The 21,373-nt window shown below is 51.9% G+C and overlaps 1 protein-coding gene across 3 annotated transcripts in view; it reads left to right on the top strand.

Annotated features, from left to right (window-relative positions):
* Positions 1 to 21,373, top strand: part of IQSEC1 (IQ motif and Sec7 domain ArfGEF 1) — a 391,698-nt gene that overhangs the window by 236,556 nt on the left and 133,769 nt on the right. For 2 of the 3 annotated variants that reach the window (XM_038003508.2, XM_038003511.2), the window contains one exon: positions 3,194 to 3,238. The exons of the other annotated variant lie outside the window; for it this stretch is intronic. In XM_038003508.2, coding sequence (XP_037859436.1) covers positions 3,194 to 3,238 — 45 coding nt within the window. The remainder of the gene's footprint in view (positions 1 to 3,193; positions 3,239 to 21,373) is intronic. 3 annotated transcript variants of the gene reach the window in all.

Genomic DNA, 21,373 nt, shown 5'->3' on the forward strand with positions numbered 1-21,373 from the left:
CTTCCCAAAACATTACAGATGAAAAAACTAAAATGGGGCACAGAGAGGTTAGTTAACTTGCCCAAGGGCACTCAACTAGTAGGTGGCACAGCTGGGATTTGAACCCTGGCCCTCTTGGCTCTAGAACTCATGTGTTAACCTTTAAGCTCTTACATCTCAATATACACTAGTCTATGTAATGATAATAACGATGTATCTCAAATATGCATGCAATGGCGTTTTCTGGTTTGCAAAGCCCTTTTACTTTATGGGCACTGTCTCATTTCTCAACAGCTCTGGGAGGTGGGCGCTATTATTGCTATCCCCAGGGCACACACCAGTTGGGGTTGGTTCCAAATTCAGGTGTGCTGGGCTGAGGGTCTCTCTGGGGACCCTGTGCACCCTCACTCTGGGCCTTTTTTACTGGGGCCTGTTCCTGGCCTGTGCACGGCTGTGCTGAGTGATGAAGAAGGACGGCAGGGAGAACAAGGCCTCAGTCTTAGCTGGACAAGGCTGCAGACAACTTGGACCCAACAGGGCGGCTGACAGAGGGAGGATCTCCATTCAGAGCCACTCCTAGCTATACTGTCTTGGAGGGGCGGGGCACTGAGGCAGCTGGTGGGAGGAACTGCTGAGTGTTCCAGGCCACAGAGGATTTCCCCGGGTGGGGAGTGGGGGCAGGGACACAGGTGGGGAGAAGTGGAGAGGGCAGGGGCCACTGCCTACTGTGGGGTTCAGCACTGGGCCACAGCAGGCCTGCGGGGCACGTTGCATCCATCTGACGGTTTCCCGTCTTCACATGCGGACTTCAGCGACCGTATTCTCTGGTTGGAGAGAGAGTATTGCACACAGCTCAATTCCTTGGACCCATGTACCACAGCATGTAGGGTGTAACTGTACCTCTGTTGCGTGGCTCAATGAGTTAATACCTGTGAAGTGTTAACACTCCTGCCACTTATTAACTGCTCAAACAATATTTGCTATTATTAGGGAAGTGAGAGAGAGGAGAAGAAAGAAAGGAAAGGAGGGAGACAGGAAAGGAAGAAGGAAGAAAGGAGTCTGCTGAAGGAGGGTGCAAGGTAGACAGAGAAAGAGATTGACATTTGAGCAGCGTTTTGAAGGGTGAATAGGAGTTTGTGTCTGAATAAGGAGGCAGAGAATGGAATGGTGTTCTGTGTATGGGGTCTCCCTGAGCCATACCTCAGCCTCTGTGAAGTGGGAGCATGATTCCATGTACCTCATAAGGTTAATGCAAGGGTTGGATGAGGAAGTGTGTGGGAAGAACACATAGCCCGAGGTGGGCTCCCTGCAGTAGGTGAAGATACTACTATGTTTGTCATGATGTGGCCAGAGTGAGATCAGAGCTGGGGAGTTGAATCTCTATGGCTATGGCAGGGCAGCCCTGGGCCTGGGAACAGTGGGCTCTGCCTGTGGGGCCCAGGAACCTGGCGCCATTTTGCGGTATCTTTGTCGCATTGTATTGGTATCATCTCATGTGGCTCGTGTGCAACTGAGTGGCCAGGCTGGGGGATGGAGGGCTGGGTCCTCTTGTCCAGATCCAGGACTCCCTGAAGCCCCAAATTCCTTACCATACCCAGTATGGGTTCTGGCACTGGAAGGGAGGGAAGGCCTGCTTGCCGCCCCGCTCGCCCTCCCTCCTCTAAAACCTGTTGCCCTTCCCAGATTGGGCACAGAACTGTGACCAGTCCAGGAAGTGAGCTCATGGCTTCCTGGCACCGCCCCTCATGTCTTCTTTTCTTCATGAGCTTTGGCAAGGCATGACTGGCACACAGGTAGAGCTGCTAAGCCCACCGTGTGTGGCCCTGGGTGGGTTCTGGCTCAAGGGGAGAGTGGTGCCACCTGCGGCCTCTTATGCTGGGGCTGGAGAAGAAGGAGGCATTGCGCTATGGACGCTCCCGCCCTTATGGACGCTCACGTCCCTAAGGGTTGGCGTGTGGAGCAGGGCCTGGCATTGGGGATTCGAATCTGCTGAACATGGGATCTCGCAGTGGCCATGATGGTAGCTAGGCAGAAAGTAGTGGAATCACAGGCCAGCCTGGGACACGGGAAGGAAGGTCAGCCTCCTTCCAGGAGTGTGTCCAGCAGGGCTCTTGTATGAGAGCAAGTAGGGAAATGGAGGCTAAAGCTGGGATGACCCATGGCAGGCACCCAGCATGGGCCCAGAATGTCAAACCCCACTGTGGCCAAACATAGGCCCAGGCTTGGCCTGTGCCGTGGACTTCTAAGGTCTCAGGAGAAGCGTGTGAGGCAGCGATGGGGGGTGTGGGTGCCCCATGCAGGAACGCAGGTGGCATTGGAGGAGAGGGTATTCCAAGGGCACAGTCTCTAGGGATGAGTTCTCTGTCATAGCTGATGCACCCCAGGTGGGCAGGTACAGGCAGTGTTGCTGGGATAGGGCCCCCAGCCTCTAGGAAAGCATCACCCCATGCCCTGAAGATGTAGAAGGTGGGGTGTGCTGCCAGGCAAAGCAGAGACAGTCCTTTCCGATGCATTAGTTGCCCCTGTGAGAGATCTGCTTTTCCTACTCCCATTTTACACATGAGGAAACTGAGGCACAGAGAGGTGAGGGGACAGGCACCAAGTCCATGGCTAGTCATGGGTGGAGGTGGGATGTGATCCTGGTTGGGCTGGCTCCAGGCCCATAGCCCATAGCACAGACCGAACTTGGTCAAAGGCAGGAGGCAGGACCCAGGCTCCTGGGCCCAGATCCAGAGCTGGACACTGAGTCTCTGGGCAGGAAATCAGGGCTCCAGGGCCCCTGGGCTCCTGGCATGGAGGCTGGGTGGGCCCAAACCCATGGGTCTGCTGAGATTCCTGGTGCAGGGCTCTTTGGGGAAGGAGCATGGTGACTCAGGTCAAACATACCCGAGGTTAAGTCTGGGGCAGCCAGAGAGGACCTTTAACCCTGCTCACTGTGCTTCCTCTCCTTGAGCCTCAGTTTCCCCATCTGAACAGGGGGCAGTGGGACTTGACATTGCCATGGGCTAGAGACAAGGCAGCTTTTCCATTGACCCAGCAGGGGGAAGGAAAGCACATGGTTTCTTGCATGTGGGGCAGACACTCTTCCCAGGGCTGCTCAGTTGCCCCAGGACCTGTCCTGGGACCACCTGCTGGGGCCTGAGTGGACATGGCCCCCAAGGGGTTTGCTGTGTGTGGGACCGTAAGTAACCCTGTCTCGCTTTTGCCACCTCAGGAGCTCCCTGGACACTGGAAGCAGCCTCTCAACTGACCGCTACAGGTACTGTCTTGCCATCCACCCCAGCCTGCCCCAGGATCTCCTTAGGTCCCCACTGCCCATCTGCACCCAGAGGCGGGCCTCTAGGAGCCCATCCGGGGAAATTAGCTCCACCATTTGGCCCTGAAATTCCCCCAAGGACCAGAGTACTACTGACATGTCCCCTGAGAGCTGCTACAGCTTGGAGTAGTTTCCCCTCAAATCAAGGTCCCCCCAAAGAGCATGACTGCAGTCCAAGTTCCTACCCCAAAGACCAGAGCTCAGCTGAAGGCCCCTCGGAGGATCAGGCTGCAGCTGATAGTTCCTCCGAGATCCAAGGCTGGTGGGTCTCCCGAGGACCAGCCTGCAGCCGGCAGTTCCCATGACGACCAAGGCTGCAGCCCAGGGGAGAAGCCTGACGGTTTCTATTGGTGTGCAGCTGCGCTTGGTGGGAGCTGGGGTGTCTGAGGGTCTCTGCTTCTATGTGCTTTGTATCTTGATGTCTTCCAAAAAGAGCATTTTCTGTTTTCACAAAAAAGAAAAAAATATTGGAGACTGCGCCTAGAGGAAAGCTCCCTGGATTGGAAGTCAGCAGATCCTTGTTCCAGTCTCGTGGGCAAGAAAGACAAGTGACAGGCAGCCTGTCCTGGCAGTGGGGGTGACTTAGAGAGCTGTGTTCAGTGCATCGATGTGGACTGGGGAGGAGGGGACATCTGTACTGTGTTGTAGAGGTGACTAGAAGTTGATTGGTCCCCTGTTTGGGGTGGGAAACAAGTGGTCCCGGAAGGGAGGACCCTGTGTGGGGACCTGTGCAGGGTGGATGTGGCCGGGGCATGGAGAGGGAGGAGGGGAGTTGGGGGAGGTTTGGGAGGGAGCTTCGTCCTGCTAAAGAGCTTGGCTTCTGTGAGAGGGGGTTTTTGAACAAGCCCAAAAGGAGGCTCACAAGGTAGTAGGCCCTGTCCTTGGAGACAGCAACCGAGGGCTAGGCCCCACGTGTCAGGGTTGCAGCAGATGCTATACAGGAAGGAGTTGTCAGAGCGACCATCTCTGAAACTCTGGGCTGCAGGGAGTGAGGGAGTGGCCATCTGGGCCCTGCTTCCCTGAGCCAGCTGGGAACTGGCAGCCCCGCCGCGTGCGCTCCTGGAGGACACAGAGCCAAGTGGTACACACGTGTATACACATGAGCAACACGCTCACGCACTCACCTGATCCTCTGCACGGACACTCCACAGTCACACCCACATAGCATCATAACAGTACTTCCTTTGCTTAGTGAAAGCTGACAATCCTTATGGCCACCCAGCAAGTCAGGGCTATTGTTAGCCCACTCCACAGACGTCACCTGCTCAGGATTCGAGACTGCGGGGGCAGAGCCAGGATTTGAACATTTGGGTATCCTGGTGTGAATGCTGCCCAACACCATAGCACACTGCCTGCCCTCATACTCACAGCTCCTTATATGCCCATTGCACAGTCTCACATGCACACACGTATACACACAGACTCCAGAACATTCCCACACCCAGTTCTTCCTGTAGTCAAACTCTGGCATTGTCAGTTTTGCACATGGGCACACAGCCCCCATTTTGACACATATGTGCTTGCAGGCTCACACTGTTACACACACTCTCACCCCGATGGGCTGGCCTAGGGTGCCAGCAGGCCTGTGGGTGCCTGCGTCAGGGTGGCCCCAGGGAAGGAGGCTGAGGAGGCTCCTGTAGGGGCTGAACCTGGCCTCTGCACCACCCACCCATGCCATGGGCGCCACTGCAGCTCTGTCTGCATTGTCCACTCTGTCGGCTGGTCAGTCAGGTGCCCTGCTCGAGGCCAGCCCAGGAAAGTTCTGGCATGAAGGGAGGGTGGATGGGGCTCTTTGTTCTAGGGTGTGTGGGGGCCGAGCAGGTTCTGTGCCCCTGCCCAGTCGGGTCTCACTGCACAGCCCTCCATTGGATGGAGTCACACTTGACCTCAAAGCCAACGCCCCAGTGCCTCACTCCCTGGAGGACAGAGCAGGGGTCAGAGTGGAGGCTGTAGGAGCCTCTGCATTCTGCCATATTTCCTGAGCACCTGTGGGTGTCGGGCACTCAGGATCCCTCATTGAGCAGTCCTGCGGCCTTCACAGAGCATCTGTGGCAGGCAGGAGCACAGGTAGCAAGCGGACAAAGAAATTGGTTTTTAACATAATGTGTCAAGTGGTGACAAGAGCTATGGAGAAAATAAATCCAAGTGAAGGGAATAGACAGAGATGGGAGGGTGCCAGGGAAGGCCTCTGGGCCTGGAAGCACAGGAGGGGTGAGGAGCATCCCAACAGCCTGGTGGAAACAGTGGTGCAGAGGCCCTGGGGTGGAGCATGCCTGGAGGAGTGGCCAGGAGGCAGGTGCTAAGTGGGGCCTGCCCCATCCCTGCCATCTTGCCTTGGCATGCGTCCTGACTCCCAACCCTCACAGCAGCCTCAGACACAGACAGGGCCAGGATCAATGTTCCCCTTTCACAGATAAGGATACCTGAGATCTAGAGACCAGAAGAGCATTGGTGCCAGGTCCAGGACTAGGGCCCAGGACCCCCACCGCTACTGTAACTCTGTGCCCTTTTTGTGCAGTGGAAGCACAGCTCCGCTACTGGGGGCAAGCTTCTGAGAATCCCGATCCTCGGATGTTCTAGAGGCCTGTGCACAGCCTAGGAATTCAGAAACAAAGGTCCCAGCCAGTAATTGCCGCCTTTCAAAGGCACAGCCGGCTTCCTCTGCCACAAGCGTGAGAGGGAAGTTAATGTCCTTCTCTGGGGGTGTGGGGGGGTGGGGGAGGAGTGGACAGCACTTCAGGGCTGCTGGCCCCGCCTGTGCTACCTTGCCAAACAAGCACATCACACTTGGCACATCGCGTCTCCCCTGCCCGCCCCCAGTTATCAGCCCAAGTGGGGTGTGTTGCATCCAGCCTGGGTCCATTACAATGACACTAGGCGTCCCCCTTTACCTCTGGCCTCGCACTCCCCGACTGTACTGTAGGAGGCTTGGACCCAGCCATTTGGAAAGGTCTCCCTCTCCAGCCATCCAGGATGGGTGGCCTCCAAGGGAAAGTGACTACAGACAAGGCCTCCCAACCTTGGCACTACTGATATTTTGGGCGGGACCATTCTCTGGTATGGGGGCTGTCCTGTGCATGGTAAGGTGTTTAGTGACATCTAAATGCCACTAGATGTTGGCACTCTCTCCCCATTTGTGACAACCAAAATTTCTCCAGACATTACCAGATATCCTTTCGGCAAGGGGATGACCAAGATGCCACTGGTGGAGAACCATTGCTCTAGAAGCAGCATTTTTGCTAATGACACTGAGAAAATGCCACCTGAGGTGGGAGACGTTGTTGTTTGGCTTTGCACGGGGTGGAATCAGGCCTCTGGTTCCCAGCCTGGCCCTTGGAAGCTGAGCAGCCTTGCTAGAAGCACACAGAGTCTTGTCTTTTTTGTGGCCCCAGCTCCCATCCGACAGCCTGGATGTCATCCCTCCTGGCCAGCAGCTCCTGGGCTCTAATGTGCACAGCTCTGGGGATGGGGTCTTCTCTGTGCCTCTGTTTCTTCATCTGACGGGGAGTGGAGAGGTAGGAAGACCTCCTCGTCTGAATGGAATGTGACCACTGCTTTGCAAACGATGTCGGGTTGTGCAAGCGTGGGCCCCAAAGTGGCTGGAGGGGGTGAGTGTGGTGCCTCTGAGAGCCTTTCACACACTATTCAAGATCCTTCCTTCCACAAATGATTATCGAGCCCCTGTAGTGGGTTGGCCCTTAAAAGAGATGGGCCCCTGTCCTGGAGTAATTGCTTGTAGTCAGGAGAAAGACAGTTAACAAGTAAACATGCAAAAGCAGGATCCTTTCGGAGAATGGGCTGTCCCGTGGAAAGAATCAGACAGGGTAGTGACTGAAGGGGGCTGGGCTACTATGGCTTAGACAGAAGAAGTGCTGGAATGGGACCTGACTGGCGAGGAGGAGCGGAGCTGCAGGAAGCGCGCCCGAGAGCAGACTGCATGGAACCCAAGGGTGTGCCGGACTCACGGGGATGCGGGTGGCCAGTGTATCTGGGAACCGGAGCCTCAGATTTTCGGGTGGCTGGCGTGTGGGGAATGGGCCATGGGAGGGTTGGAGCAGACGCTGGGACCAGCCAGATCCCAGGAGATATGAGGGGAGAGGTGAGGCTGGGCCGGGGCCTCCTCTCCTATTGTCTGTGACTGCCAGGTCCCCTGGCCCGTGGGGCCACCCATTCTGCCTGGGGTCCCTCTGCCCAACAATGCGCCTGGTTGTCTGTGGCCCGGCAGCTCAGCCGCTCCCCTCCCTGGTTAGCGACCGGATTCCCCTGCCGGCAGCCAATGAGCGGCTGTCATAGCGGTTCCATTTTAGATTTTATCAATGTGTCCCCGTCACCCAGGCAACGGCAGGCGCTGGGCGACCCTGTCAGTCTTCCTCTGCCTGCCTTTCAGAGCCCAGCTGCCCCCACCCCAAGCACCATGTGGCTACATGGTGAGTTTTCCCTCGAACAGGCCGAACAGGGATTCCGCCAAACGTAATTTATCTGGCAAAAGAGGCCGGTGTTTGCCTGTCATCTGGCCCCCTCCCTACCTGCTTTCCCTGGGTCTTCCTGGCCTCAGCCACTCTGGGCCAGTCAGGTGGGTGCAGGACTGCCCAGCCAGTGCTGGCCCCACCACCCAGAGCCCCAGGGCCTGGTTGGAAGAACAGACTTGCAGAGCCACCATCAGGAACCCTAGCATCCAGGCCCCCCAGGATGATGGGCTGGGGGCCCCCACAACTTGATACAGCCAGAGCTGCCTTGGTGTGTCCCAGGGACCCCCAGGGAGGCCCTCAGATGCACCAGCTAACAGAGACAGCAGCAGCATGAGCCGGGCCGGGCGAGCCGCATGAATGAGTTGCTAGGCTTTTGTGCTGGCTGTTCTTTGTATTGGAGGCGTGTACTGTACAAGCCGCGCCGGGCGGGCTGGGCCATGTGAGTGGGGGCCGCCGTGGCAGGGACCAGGGCGGGCCGAAGCGGCCGGTTCTCCACCTCCCACCAGCCCCTCTCCGTGTCTCCGCGGAGACGCTACCGTGGTCCAGCTGGAGACCAAAAGGTGAAAATGCTCAAGTTCAAGGCCTTTTGCCTGGATTATTGGCAGTTCCTGTGCCTACAGCCCCTGCATGGAGCCTACAAAAGGTAAGTCGACCCTCTGGGGAGAGCCTTGGCCACTAGGGCAACGGGGCCCGGAGGGAAAGTTCGCTCTGAGCCTGCCCGACTGCAGGGCTTCCTCATCTTGGCGGAGGGTCCCCACCACTGGCCAAGACCAGTGGCCGCGTTTGTCGTGGTTCACTTTGCAACTGGGCTTAACTGTTCTTTCCTCTCCCTCTGGCCTGAAACTGGTAGAGTTTCTGCAGAGAAAGGGTCAGCCTGGACTGCTCTGTGGCCAGGCACTGTGTTTCATTGTTCCGTGCTGCTGGGGTGAGCCCTAGGCAGGGAAGCTGCACCGGTCTGGGGTCCTGGCCTACTGTTTCCCGGCACACTCACTCTGACCTCGTGGGTTGGATGACTCAGGGGTTGGCCTGCCTCCTCCCTAAGCACAGGTTTGGGGAGGCAGAATTGGGGGTCCCCTGGTCAGGAGATCAGGAGACCGAAGTTCAGTCCCTTTCCTGGCTGTGCGATCTTGGGCGAGTCACTTTCCCTCTTTGAGCCAGTTTCCCATCTGTAGGGATTTGGACTCGATGACATGGATTTGGGGACTGCTCCCTGAGGTGACAGGGGCTGTAGGCACCCCAAGCCCAAATGTTCATACCCGCGGCAGCTTCTTCCGAGCATGTGTGTTCTTCCAGTGCACACCTTGGTCAAGAAAGACCTGCATCCGGGCCAGCAGGAGATCATCGTGGAGCCGTCGCCATGGTCACCTTGAACAGCGTGTTATTAAAGACCTGGAGGAAGGAATTGTCCCGTCTATTCTGAGGGAATTAGTTTTTCCTGATTTCACACTCTGTGAAGTCTGTGGCCATTAGCATACGAGCAATTCTGGGAAAGTGTGGGAGCTTTTCTTCTCCCTTCCAGTGGGCTTTCTCCAAAGGGGGAGGGCACAGAGGGTCTCACAGCAGCTGTAGAAAGGAAGTCCCTGCTCTTGGGAGGGTGCCAGCAAGAGTGGCCTGTCCTGCGTCTGATTAGTGCAAGCCACATCAGAGAGGAGCCCGACACCCAGTGGGCCCTGAGCGCCGTGGTACAGCCTTTCACCTGACCCCTGCCCCCAGGCTTGCTCATGTGGCCTCAGGAGGGCACATCCAGCTGTCAGTGATTCAGTGTCTACCACAGTGGGGCACTTTTTATACTTAATTGTTCATCCTCATCCCTCCTGCAAAAGAAGCATGTAAGCCCCTGTGCACAGGTGAGCAGAATAAAACCAGAGGGCAGGCAACTGCAGAAGAGTGGCCACGGGATCTGACCCGTCTTTCCTGTCTCGACATGCAATCTCTCTTGAATGTCTACAGTCTCAGGCCATATAGACGCCACAGTCCTGGGCCGGGCAGGGACAAATGAGGGACAGACCCTGCTCCACAGGTCTCAGCTGGCCAGGCACGAGTCATGGTCAGAGTCTTGACAGAGGAGCAGGGCTGGGTGCGGGGACTTCATGGAGGAGTTGACAGCTGAGCCAGGTGGTGAAGTGTCTGGAGGAGTTTGCTGGGCTGAGATGGGGAGCACAGGTGTTCCAGGCAGAGGGGAAACCACGTGGGAAAAACCCAGAGGCTTTAAAAGAGAAGGGTGTCTTCGGGTCATGGCAAGAGGTCATGGAGCTGGGAAGGGGTACCAGGGCCTGGGCCTTGTCCTGCATTCAGCAGGGAGCCCATGAAGGATCTTAGCAAGCAAGTGGCAAGCTGAGAGTCACACTCTGGGGGCCACGTGGTCCAAGAGTGAGAGGCCTGGCTCAGGCTCTAGGAGGAACCCGTGAGAGCACCCTTTGTCCCCTCCCCTGACCTATGGAGGTTCTTACTCAGAGCCTGTGCTCTTGTTCTTAAGCCCTGACTGTGCTCCAAAGACAATTGAGACTAATCCTTGAGGAGCTCCCAACCTACAAAGGGAAAAGACCTATTAACAACTCATGAATGTTAAGAACGGGGGTAAGTAGAGGGTGCACAAAGTACCAGCAGCCTGAGGGAGGTCTTATTGGAAGGCTTCCTGCAGGAGGCGGCATCTGATCTGGGCCTAGATATGGGAGTTGGAATTTTCCAGACAGGGAACGGCACTGTGGGTGGAAAACAAAGCATGAACAAACGTATGGGGGTGGGACCAAGCCTGGCATGGTGCATAAATGATCAGAGGTGAGGCTGAAGCCTAGTTGTGTGTCAGGGGAAGAGCTAGAAAGGAAGGTGGGGCAGTGAAGCTCAGTGAGCGTCTGTTACACGTGAGGCATCGTTCTAAGCACCAATTCTGTGCACTAACGCCGCGAAGTGGAGTCATGATTCTTCCATTTTCCAGGTGAAGAAACCAAGACACAGGGAGAAGTAGCTTGTCCAAAGGCTCATGGCCAGTCCGTGGTGCTACTGGGATTTAACCAGGGGGTCCAGCTGTGGAGGCTGCGTGCTGCCAGCTAAGCAGCTCTGGCTGTCCACCCTGGCAAATGACATGCTGAGGGCTGGGGGCAGTCATCTTTTCAGCAGTTGTCGACCAGAAATGATGATGCATCAGCCAGGTGGGCAAGAACTCAGACTTTGTGGTCAGACCTCACTGTGGCAGGGAGCTTAGAAAAGTCACTTTTCCTCCACAGCTGTGTAACATGGGAGAAGAAGGATGCTTAGCTCACCTCTCGCGCTTGTGTGAGGATTTCAAGGGTAAATGCTGGGGAAACACTGAATATACAGCACTTAGTAGGGGCTTTGCAAGTAAGTGGCTGTAAGAACCCAAATGGATTCTTCCCCAGGAAGGCTCTGCAAATGGAGCCACTTGGCTTTTTGCCTGATGCCATATTCCGTTGTTTAAAACAGCAATCCCAAACTTAAGAGCATGAAAGGGGTGTTTTGCAGACAATGCATAATTAACCACTTCTAAACACAGGGTGTGCCAGGCTCCCTCAAAGCTGTTAATTATTCTTCATTAGTGATCTTAAATTAATGTAAAATAATCCTGGAGCTCTGCCAGAGGCTGGGGCAGGGGGAGGAGCGGAGCCGCTTATTTCTGGAAAGGAATCTTCCCGGTGCAGAAAGAAATCTTCACGGGGCGCCTCTGCGTTCTGCCTTGCTTGTGGGGAGGTGCCTCTGTAGACTCTTTAGCTCTGGCCCACAGGCCATTATGGGAGGCAGTGAGCCTTCTCCCAAGTTCCCAGAGCCCAGCTGACCTCAGGGTACTTTGGTTAATGAAGTAGTTTAGGTGGGAAGAAAATGTGGAGGAGAGTAGTATACCCATCACCCAGCTTCCAGAATAAGCTGTTAGTGATGTGATGGACCACCCCTGTGGGCCATCCCACAAATTTGATGCCCTCCCTGCTTCCCCAGAGCTAAGCCTAAACAGTCCCTCTTGTTTGGTGTGTAGATTTCCCATGCACATTTTTAAAAATTGCTGTAGGTACATAGTAAGTGTATACATTTATGGGGTACATGACATGTTTTGATACAGGCACGCAACGTGAAATACACACTTCATGGAGAATGGGGTATCCATCCCCTCAAGCATTTATCCTTCGAGTTACAAATAATCCAATTACACTCTTTCAATTATTTTTAAAATGTACAGTTCAGTTATTATTGGCTATAGTCACCCTATTGTGCTATCCAATAGTGGGTCTTACTCATTCATTCCTTCCATTTTTTGTACCGATTAACCATACCTACCTCCCCCTCTATCCCCCAGCTACCCTTCCCAACCTCTGATAACTGTCCTACCCTCTATGTCCATGAGTTTAATTGTTTTGATTTTTAGATCCCACAAATAAGTGAGAACAAGTGATATTTTGTTTTTCTGTGCCTGGCTTATTTCACGTGACATCATGACCTCCAGTTCCATCCATGTTGTTGCAAATGGCTGGATATCATTGATGGCTGAGTAGTACTTCATTTTATACATATATACACACACACATATATCTGTATTTTTATATATACACTTATATATACACTTTATATATTTATATATGTATATATTTTATATATATACCAAGTTTTCTTTATCCATCTGTTGCCATGCACATTTTTACAACGTTGTTAACACAAAAAATTGTTTTACATGTTTTTAAACTTTAGATCATAGTATTGTAAACTTCTAGTTGTTTTTTTAAAAGTTTCCGTTGTGGTAAAACACGCATAGAATTAAAATCCACCATCTTAACCATTGTACAATTCAGTGGCATTAAGTACATTCGTGTTATTGTGCAATCATTCCCGCCATCCATCTCCAGAACTTTATCCTCCCAAACTCTGTACCCATTAAACGCTAACTCCCCCCGCACCCCCAGCAGCCACCGTTCTACTTTCTTTCTCCATGAATTTCACTGCTCTTTCTTATGAATGGAATCAATGCAGTATGTTTTTGTTGTTGTTATTTCGTTATTTCACTTAGCAGAGTGGTCTCAAGGTTCATCCACGTTGTAGCATGAGTCAGAATGTCCTTCCTTTTAAGGCTGAATCATACTCCACTGTAAGTATGGACCACGTTTTGCTTATCCTTTCATCCCCGAATGGACGCTTGTGTTGTTCCCACCTGTTTGCTATTGTGTGTAGTGCTGCTATGAACATGGGTATGCAGATATCTCTTCAAGATACCACATGTAAAGCTACTTAGCACATATAAACACTCAAAGAAAGTAATAATAAATAAAAAATTGTTTAAAAAAGCAAATTATGAAAGGAGCCAGTCAGATTGCATTCCCACTTCTCCTGACTTCAGAACTGCACTATCCCCTCAAGCCACAAAGCCACCCAGGGTGCCCCCTGTAGAGCCACTCCTCCCTGGATTGAACTTCCCTGGCCAATAGATGAGACCCGGGGCATCAGCTGTGTGGGGGGTGCCCGACAGCATTGGATGAGCTCAGGAAGCTTGGCCAGCTTGCTTTTTCAGTCAACATTTTATTGGTAAGATTCATCCATGTTGCAATGTATAGATCTCATTGATTCATTTTCATTGGTGTATAGTATTTCATGGTATAGCCATGCCCCGGTCTGAGTATCTGCTCTCCTGTTCTTGTGTATTTTGGTGATGTCCCATTTGTCAATGTTACAGACAAGGATGCAGTGAGCCCTTGTCCCTGCCTCCTTGTGCATGGCTGCGGGCATTTATGGAGGGTTTGTACCAGGATGGCACAGGAGTGTCTTCAACTTTCCTGGGCTTAGTGAGCTTGCTTTCCAAAGTGGCCCTGGCAGTGTGTAGCCTTACCAGCAGTGGGTGAGAGTCCCACGTCCCCATATTCTTTCTACACTCGATATTAAAAGCTAGGTTGGATCTTTGATAGTTGAGAAAATTATGCAGAGTTCCTCAGAAGTTGGTTATGATGCTATGGCTGGAGATTTTGTGAATATGGTGGAAAAAGGAATTATTGACCCAACAAAGGTTGTGAGAACTGCTTTATTGGATGCTGCTGGTGTGGCCTCTCTGTTAACTACAGCAGAAGTTGTCGTCACAGAAATTCCTAAAGAAGAGAAGGACCCTGGAATGGGTGCAATGGGTGGAATGGGAGGTGGTATGGGAGGTGGCATGTTCTAACTGCTAGACTAGTAGTGCTTTACCTTTATTAATGAACTGTGACAGGAAGCCCAAGGCAGTGTTCCTCACCAATAACTTCAGAGAAGTCAGTTGGAGAAAATGAAGAAAAAGGCTGGCTGAAAATCGCTATAACCATCAGTTACTGGTTTCAGTTGACAAAGTATATAATGGTTTACTGCTGTCATTGTCCATGCCTACAGATAATTTATTTTGTATTTTTGAATAAAAAACATTTGTACATTCCTGATAATGGGTACAAGAGCCATGTACCAATGTACTGCTTTCAACTTAAATCACTGAGGCATTTTTACTACTATTCTGTTAAAATCAGGATTTTAGTGCTTGCCACCACCAGATGAGAAGTTAAGCAGCCTTTCTGTGGAGAGTGAGAATAATTGTGTACAAAGTAGAGAAATATCCAATTATGTGACAACCTTTGTGTAATAAAAATTTGTTTAAAGTTAAAAAAAAAAAAAAAGCTAGGTTTTTTTTTTAATGTAAAGATGAGAGAGAGATTCAGAGAGGAGAGCATGTAAATGGTATGGGGGCACACCTGTAGCTCGACACAGCCCTAGGCATCCTGGAGTGGAGGGTGAGGTGCACATGTGCTGTTCGCCTGGTCTGTGTAGTTCCAGGCCATCCACAGTAAGAGGCTTCCAAGGGTGGTAGGAACTCTGCCCACACGCTGACTTTGCAACCTTACCTTCAGTATGCCATGGATGCCGTTGTCTGGTTTGGGATGTGGGACTAGTTCTGATCACATAAGGTGCCAGCTGATCTGATGCGCAGGTTTCACAGATTGCTTCTATTAGAAAGAACAGAGGCCAGGGATCTCGAAAACACAGCATCTAGAAACCCACTTTGGTACGAGCTCCCCCAACTGCCGGCTCAGTAAGGGAGCTCAGTGGATGGGATTCCAAGCACATAGCCTGGGAAGCTAGCTGAGCTTCCTGGGCTCATCCAAGGCTGTTGGGCACCCCACACACAGCTGATGCCCTGGGCCTCATCTGTTGGCCAGGGAAGTTCAGTCCAGGGAGGAATGGCTCTACAGGGGTCACCCTGGGTGGCTTTGTGGCTTGAGGGGACAGTGCAGTTCTGAAGTCAGGCGAAGCGGGAATGCAGTCTGACTGGCTCCTTTCATAATTTGCTTTTTTAAACAATTTATTTTTATTTATTATTATTTTCTTTGAGTGTTTATATGTGCTAAGTAGCTTTACATGCGGTATCTCTGTCAATTCTCACAACAGCCTTGTGAAATGAATACTATTATTTTTTCCATATTTCAGACAAGGAAAAACTGAAGGCATAGAGGTTAAATGACCAGCATAAGGTCACAGAAATGGAGTGTAATTTATCAACCCAGGTGACCAACTCCACTGAGCTACACTATCTTGTGTCTCCTCCACACTAATGAATGCTTTCTGACTGCATGTAACTGTCACGGTTGTTATGATGGTGTAACACATCACCCCAAAACTTAGTGGTTTAAAATCCCATAGAACTGCAACTTGGGCAGAGTCTGCTCTACTCAATATTAGCTGGGCTTTGAAGACTGGGGGCTGGATTCCTAGGAAGCCTTACTTGCCCCCCACCCACCCAGCCACTCACTCCCTTCCTCACCTTGCAGATGCTACTGGCTGACAGCTGAGACCTTAGCCAGGGCTGGCAGCCAAAACACCTGCACAGGAGTCTCCATGTGGCCTGGGCGTCCTCACAACATGACGCCTGGGTCCCAAGGGTGAGCAATCCAAGGGAAAGAGAGCCAAGTAGAAACGGCCACCTTTTATGACCAGGCCTCAGAAGACACACAGCATCACTTCTGTGGCATGATCTTCACCAGGACAGTCAAAAAAGTGCTGCCCAAGCCCATGGTGAGGGACTTAAACTCTACGCCTGATCAGGAGTGGCAAGGTTCTGGCAGAGCATGTGGGACAGGAGATGAGGTTGCAGCCATGTTTGGAAATAGAATCTGCCACAATAACAAATCACTTCTCCACTCTAACCCTCAGCATCCTGGGGTTGGGAAGAGGACCTAACAGGTGTGGGGGCACTTGGGATCCAGTGGCATTCAATCAGTGGTGGGTTTTCTTTTCCTTAATGGAGTCAGCTGAAATAAAGTGTGGTGATTATTCAAGAGAGGGGGCAATCATTTCAGCTGGGGAAGCAGGAGAGGATTCTTAGAGTTGTAGAGCTGAGATGGGTCTTGAGGGGTGAGGAGGACTTGTCACGTCCACGTAGGGAAGACAGTGTCCTTGGCAGGAGAGTCCTGAGAAGGATGTGCAGATGGTGCCTCGTGTCTGATGGAGTCTTTGGTGAAGGGCAACAGAAATAGCCCCAGGCCAACTACAGCAAAAAGGGAGTTTACTGAGCCACTCTTGGGAGTTCAGGGGACCAGCAGGAAGCTGGAGAAGTGGATTAGGAGCCAGGGCACCTACTCTGTACCCCCAAGGGCAGGCTCACAGCTGTGAACAAAGCTCCCCGGAAGCCCACAGCCCTGTGCCGCCACTCAAGCTGTCAAGTCTCAGGAGAGTTTCATTGGCCGAGTTCAGGTCCTGTCCTGCTCCTTGGCAGTGCTGGGATGTCAGTGGAGGAGGAGAAAGCAGGATGGAGACTCCAGGGACCCTTGGGCTTCCGTGGGGCACAGGTTTCTGAATTCCCGCCCCACCAGCACTGTGCCCTGTCGGGGAGAGGCCAGTCCCTGGGGGCATGGGAATACTGTTAGGGGAGCCTGTGTGCCAGACAGGACCTGCACGTGGGCCTATATTCCCTGTGATAGCAAGCATTAGCTCAGACACTTCCGCCGGCCTGGTGAAATTCAGGAGCGGGTATAGGTGAGAAATACCCCAGAGGGGCAGGTTGACCAAAACTGGCAGGGCCTTGAGAAACTTGTCCTCGGCAGAATAGGTGCAGTGAAGAAATGAGAATCAAGCATCCAGAGCCGAATCCGGCTGGTTTAGAGAGAGCAGCTGACCCCCTAGTGCGAGTCATGGGCTGCTCGGCCTCAGTCAGCATATCCTCACTGGGTCCATCCAGAGGGCATTTAAAGCAAGCGTTGCAGGTGTCAGCAGGCTCCGCACTGGCTCAATCTTTCACTACGCCCTCTACTCCTCCCTGACTACCTTCTGTGTTAGCAAGATCCCACTGGTGGCAAGAAGCAGGAAACGGGTGTTAGGTTCATGGAGATTTGATTCAGGGAAGCATTCTTGCTGGGTCAAGACCTTACTAGCTTCTCACCACAAACACTTCTTGCTCTTGGTAACTGCTGGATTTAGCATGTGAGATGAGTCCATCCCAAGTGACTGTTTGCACCTCAGCGGTTTCTTGGCAGCCACCTGGTTGAACAGGTCCTTCCTTCTGCGGGGGGAGCTCGTGCCAACCTGAGGAGCTCCACTTGCCCAGTTGACTCTGTGGGGAGACATCTGGTCCTGAGTGGTTGCAAGCTGAGCCCTTTGCCTGGCAGGGCCTGTCACAGGCTGAAAAGTGTCTCCCTGAATTCATCTGACATCGTAACCCCAGTACCTCCGAATGGGACCTTATTTGGAAATAAGGTCTTTAATGGGAGGATTAGGGTGGGCCCTAATGCAATCTGACTGGCGCCCTCATAAGAAAAGGAAATTGGGCCACCTACAGTGGGAACACCATATTCATCTCATGTGTCAACTTGCCTAGGCCATAAGGTGACTGGATGTCTGGTCACACATTACTCTGGGTGTGTCTGTGGAGTGTTTCTGGATGCAATGAACATTTGGATTGGGCTGAGTGAAGCCGAATGCCCTCCCCAGCCTGAGTGGTCCTCTTCCAGTCAGTTAAAGGCCTGAATTGAACAGAAGGCTCAGTAATCAGTAAGAGGGTCTCCTGCCTGGTGCCCACAGGCTGGGACGTCGGTATTTTCCTGCCTTCAGACTCAGACTGAAACATAGGCTCTTCTTGGGTCTCAAGCCTGCTGGCATTTAGACTGAAGCTAAGTCATCAGCTCTCCTGGGTCTCTTGCTGACTATAGATCTTGAGACTTGTCAGCCTTTGTAATCATATGAGCCAATTCCTTATTTTTAAAAAAATGTGTATACATACATCTACCTATATATGCATCTCCTATTGGCTCTGTTTCTCTGGAGACCCCTGACTAATACGCCATGTGAAGACACAGGGAGAGCACAGCCACATGCAAGTCAAGAAGAGAGGCCTCAGCAGAAACCCACCTCGCCCTGACTTCCAGACTCCAGAACTGTGAGGAAACTCATTTCTGTTGTTTACACCCCGTGGTCTGTGGTGTTTTGCTACAGACGCCCCTGCAAATCAATACAGGGCCTCTCTGTCTTCATCTGTGAAGTGGGCACGAGGACCTGTCCTCGGGCTCGTCAGGAGACACTGTCTGGGCGCGTGTTCTGTGCCCTCAGCAGAGCTCATGTGTCTGGTGTTTGGTGGTCAGGGCTGGGATTAGGGTGAGACAAGTGAGATGTTCACCTCGGCACAGAATTTAAAGGGTGCCAAAAAACTCAATAACCAAGTAAACAAAATATTGAATTTTAAAATAAACACAGGCTGTTGTTTATCTTGCAACACCATGTGAGTATTGTAAAGCGAGAGGTCATTTCCAAAGGCACTGCAGTTTCCAGGCCCGGAGGCCCTCGTGTGCCCTGCAGAGCTGGTTTATGAGGGTTGACAGGGACATATGAACAGATCGAGCAATGTGGGGCTTTATATATAATGTTTTAAAAATATTTTTAAAGCTTTATTCGTTTTTTCTACTTGGTTCAAAATATGGGGGGGCTATTTTGGTGTTTTAGGGGTGCACATTTATCCTTCTGTGTCAGGTTCCAGCCTGGCTCCGTGCAGCGTAGTTGCTGGCCCTGGGCTGGCCCGTCCGCATCCTGCAGGCTCAGCCTGCGGAAGTCACAGCAGCACAGCCTCCCCCATGCTGCCCTGCGCTGTCCACTTTCACGGGGCCAGCCTGGGTGTTCTCCTTGGAAGGCCTTCCTGGGAACATTGCCCCCGAATGTGTGTGTGAGAGGCTTAAGAATCAGGGGTTGTTTCTCCATAGAGGACCGCATGAGGTCAGTTGGCAGCTCTGGATGAGCTGTGAGGATTGGAGAGTAGTACCGAGTCAGTGTCAGTGCCCTCATTTTGAAAACCGAACTGTGATTATGCCAGAGAACGTCCTTGTCTTTAGGAAAGACACTTTGAAGGAGTAAGGGGCTTGAGGTGGACACGTTACTCTCAATTACAGGGGGAAAATGTGTATGCGAGCACAGGTGTGTGTGCGTAAAGAAACGAGAATATGAGAAAGCAAATGGGATACAATGGTAACAAGTGGGGAACCTGACTGAAGGCTATACAGGAGTTCTTTGTACTCTTCCTGCAACTTTTCTGTAAGTCCGCAATTAATTCAGTATCTAAAGTTTTAAAAACAGAGCCAGAGGTTTCTGAGGGCTGGCTGCAGATGCTCATGAAGTTCTCTACCCTAGACCTCCTCCACCGCATTCTTAGTCCTTCAGGTGTCAGCCCGCGTCTCCTCCTTACAGAGGCCCTCCCCGTCACCTTGTCTAGCATAGCACCGCCCTCCCCTCACCTTTCCCGTCACTCAGTTTTGTTTTCTTTGTCACCCTTACTGTCCTGGGAAACTATCTCATTCATTTGCTCAGCGTTTTTGTCCTGCATCCCCTGTCTGCAAATGTCGGCTCCATGAGACTGTCCGTCTTGGTCACTCCTGCCCCTCTGCCCTCTGCCTGGCACACAGTGGGTTCTCAAGCAATATCTGTGAACAAGGGAAAGATTAGATGATCACAGTTCTAAAGGTCAGAAAACCTGGAGTCTTGTCCTTTCTGGTTATCCCCTGTGGACTTGCCAGGAGACCTGGGGCAGTGTCCTGCTCCCCCGCGGACCTCGGTTTCCTCATCTGTACCCAGCCCTGTAGCTTTTGGATTGCGTGTTGCAGAAAGCCCCAAGGTTCTGCAGAGGCCGAGTCCCCCAGCTGAGCCCCTCCCTGCTGTAGGCAGGGGCCCTTGTCTACCAGCTGGGGTGGACCTGTCCCTGCCCCCAGGCTTGTCACCACCATTCCCTGATAAAGGAGAAGCTTGTGGCAGAGAAAATGAGCTGCGTGGCCCTTACCTGTAGGCCAGTGCTCCCAGAAAGGTGGGTCCAGGTAAGAGTGAGTTCAGTTCTCTCCCTGGGCTTCTTTGTAACAAAAACGGGGCAGGTTTTAAGCCCAGCATCTTTGGCAGGAAACAGTATCTGTGTGAAACTCAATAACATTGTCTTGTTTTCATGGTAACCTTCTACTTACAGCAGATGATCCTAGTTTTCCATTTAAAGGAGTGATATAAGGTTTCCTTTTAAAATAAATGTATTCAGGGGTGAAATCCAACCAATGTATTAATTTGTGCATTGCTTTTAGCTTCTGATTGTTGAAAGTGTGAAATATGTGTGGAAGTGAAGATAGCTGCTTGGTGAAGGTGAACCTCGGAGTTGTAAGGCGAATCCCACGACTGTATGGCACAGCTTTGTGCCTTATGCTTGAGTTTCTTCCACCCACTCCATGCTGTTTTTCATGTTCAGCTCTCCCAAAGGGTCTCCAGAAATGTCTTTTTACAGCTGGTTTGTTCAAATCAGGGCCCTAACAAGATCCACACCGTGCACGTGTCTCATAAGTATCCTTTTACCTAGAGGCTCCCCTTCCTTTTTCATCCTTGCAGTATTTGTTGAAGGAATAAATTTGCCTGTGGCATGTCCCACATTCAGGATTAGGCTGATTGCCTCCCTCATGATGTCATTAAAGCTGTTCCTCTGTTACCTGTAGTTCCTGTTAACTGGGAATTAGATCAGGAAGCTTGATTAGACTCAGGTCCAATTTTTTAAGCCAGATGATTTTAAAAGAAAATATTTAATAAATACTACAATGGAAAGAGAGTGCACCACAAAGATGCAGCGAGGCTGGGCACAGTGCCTCATGCCTATAATCCAGGTACTTTGGGAGGCCAAGGCAGGAGGATCACTTGAGACCAGGAGGAGTGTGAGACCAGCCTGGCGGACATGGCGAAACTCTGATTCTATTAAAAATACAAAAATAGCTATGTGTGGTGGTGCATGTCCGTAATCCCAGCTACTCAGGAGGCTGAGGCATGAGAATCACTTGAACCTGGCAGGAGGAGGTTGCAGTGAGCAGAGATTGCACCACTGCACTCCAACTTGGGCGACAGAGACTGTTTAAAAAAAAAAGATTTTAAACAGAGCATGATGGCTCACGCCTGTAATCCTAACACTTTGGGAGGCTGAGATGGGAAGATTAGTTGAGTCCAGGAGTTCAAGACCAGTCTGGTTAACATAGCGAGATCCCCTCTCAAAATAAATAGGTAAGTAAAGGTGGGGCGAGGGTGGAGTTGGGAATGGTCTGGGAATGCAGGAAAGTAATGGAGCAGGTTCAGGCAGCAGACTTACCTCTACAGGTCTGGGTATTGGGAAACA

The sequence above is a fragment of the Chlorocebus sabaeus genome, chromosome 22 (genome assembly GCF_047675955.1).
Source record: "Chlorocebus sabaeus isolate Y175 chromosome 22, mChlSab1.0.hap1, whole genome shotgun sequence".
Classification (NCBI taxonomy): Eukaryota; Metazoa; Chordata; class Mammalia; order Primates; family Cercopithecidae; genus Chlorocebus; species Chlorocebus sabaeus.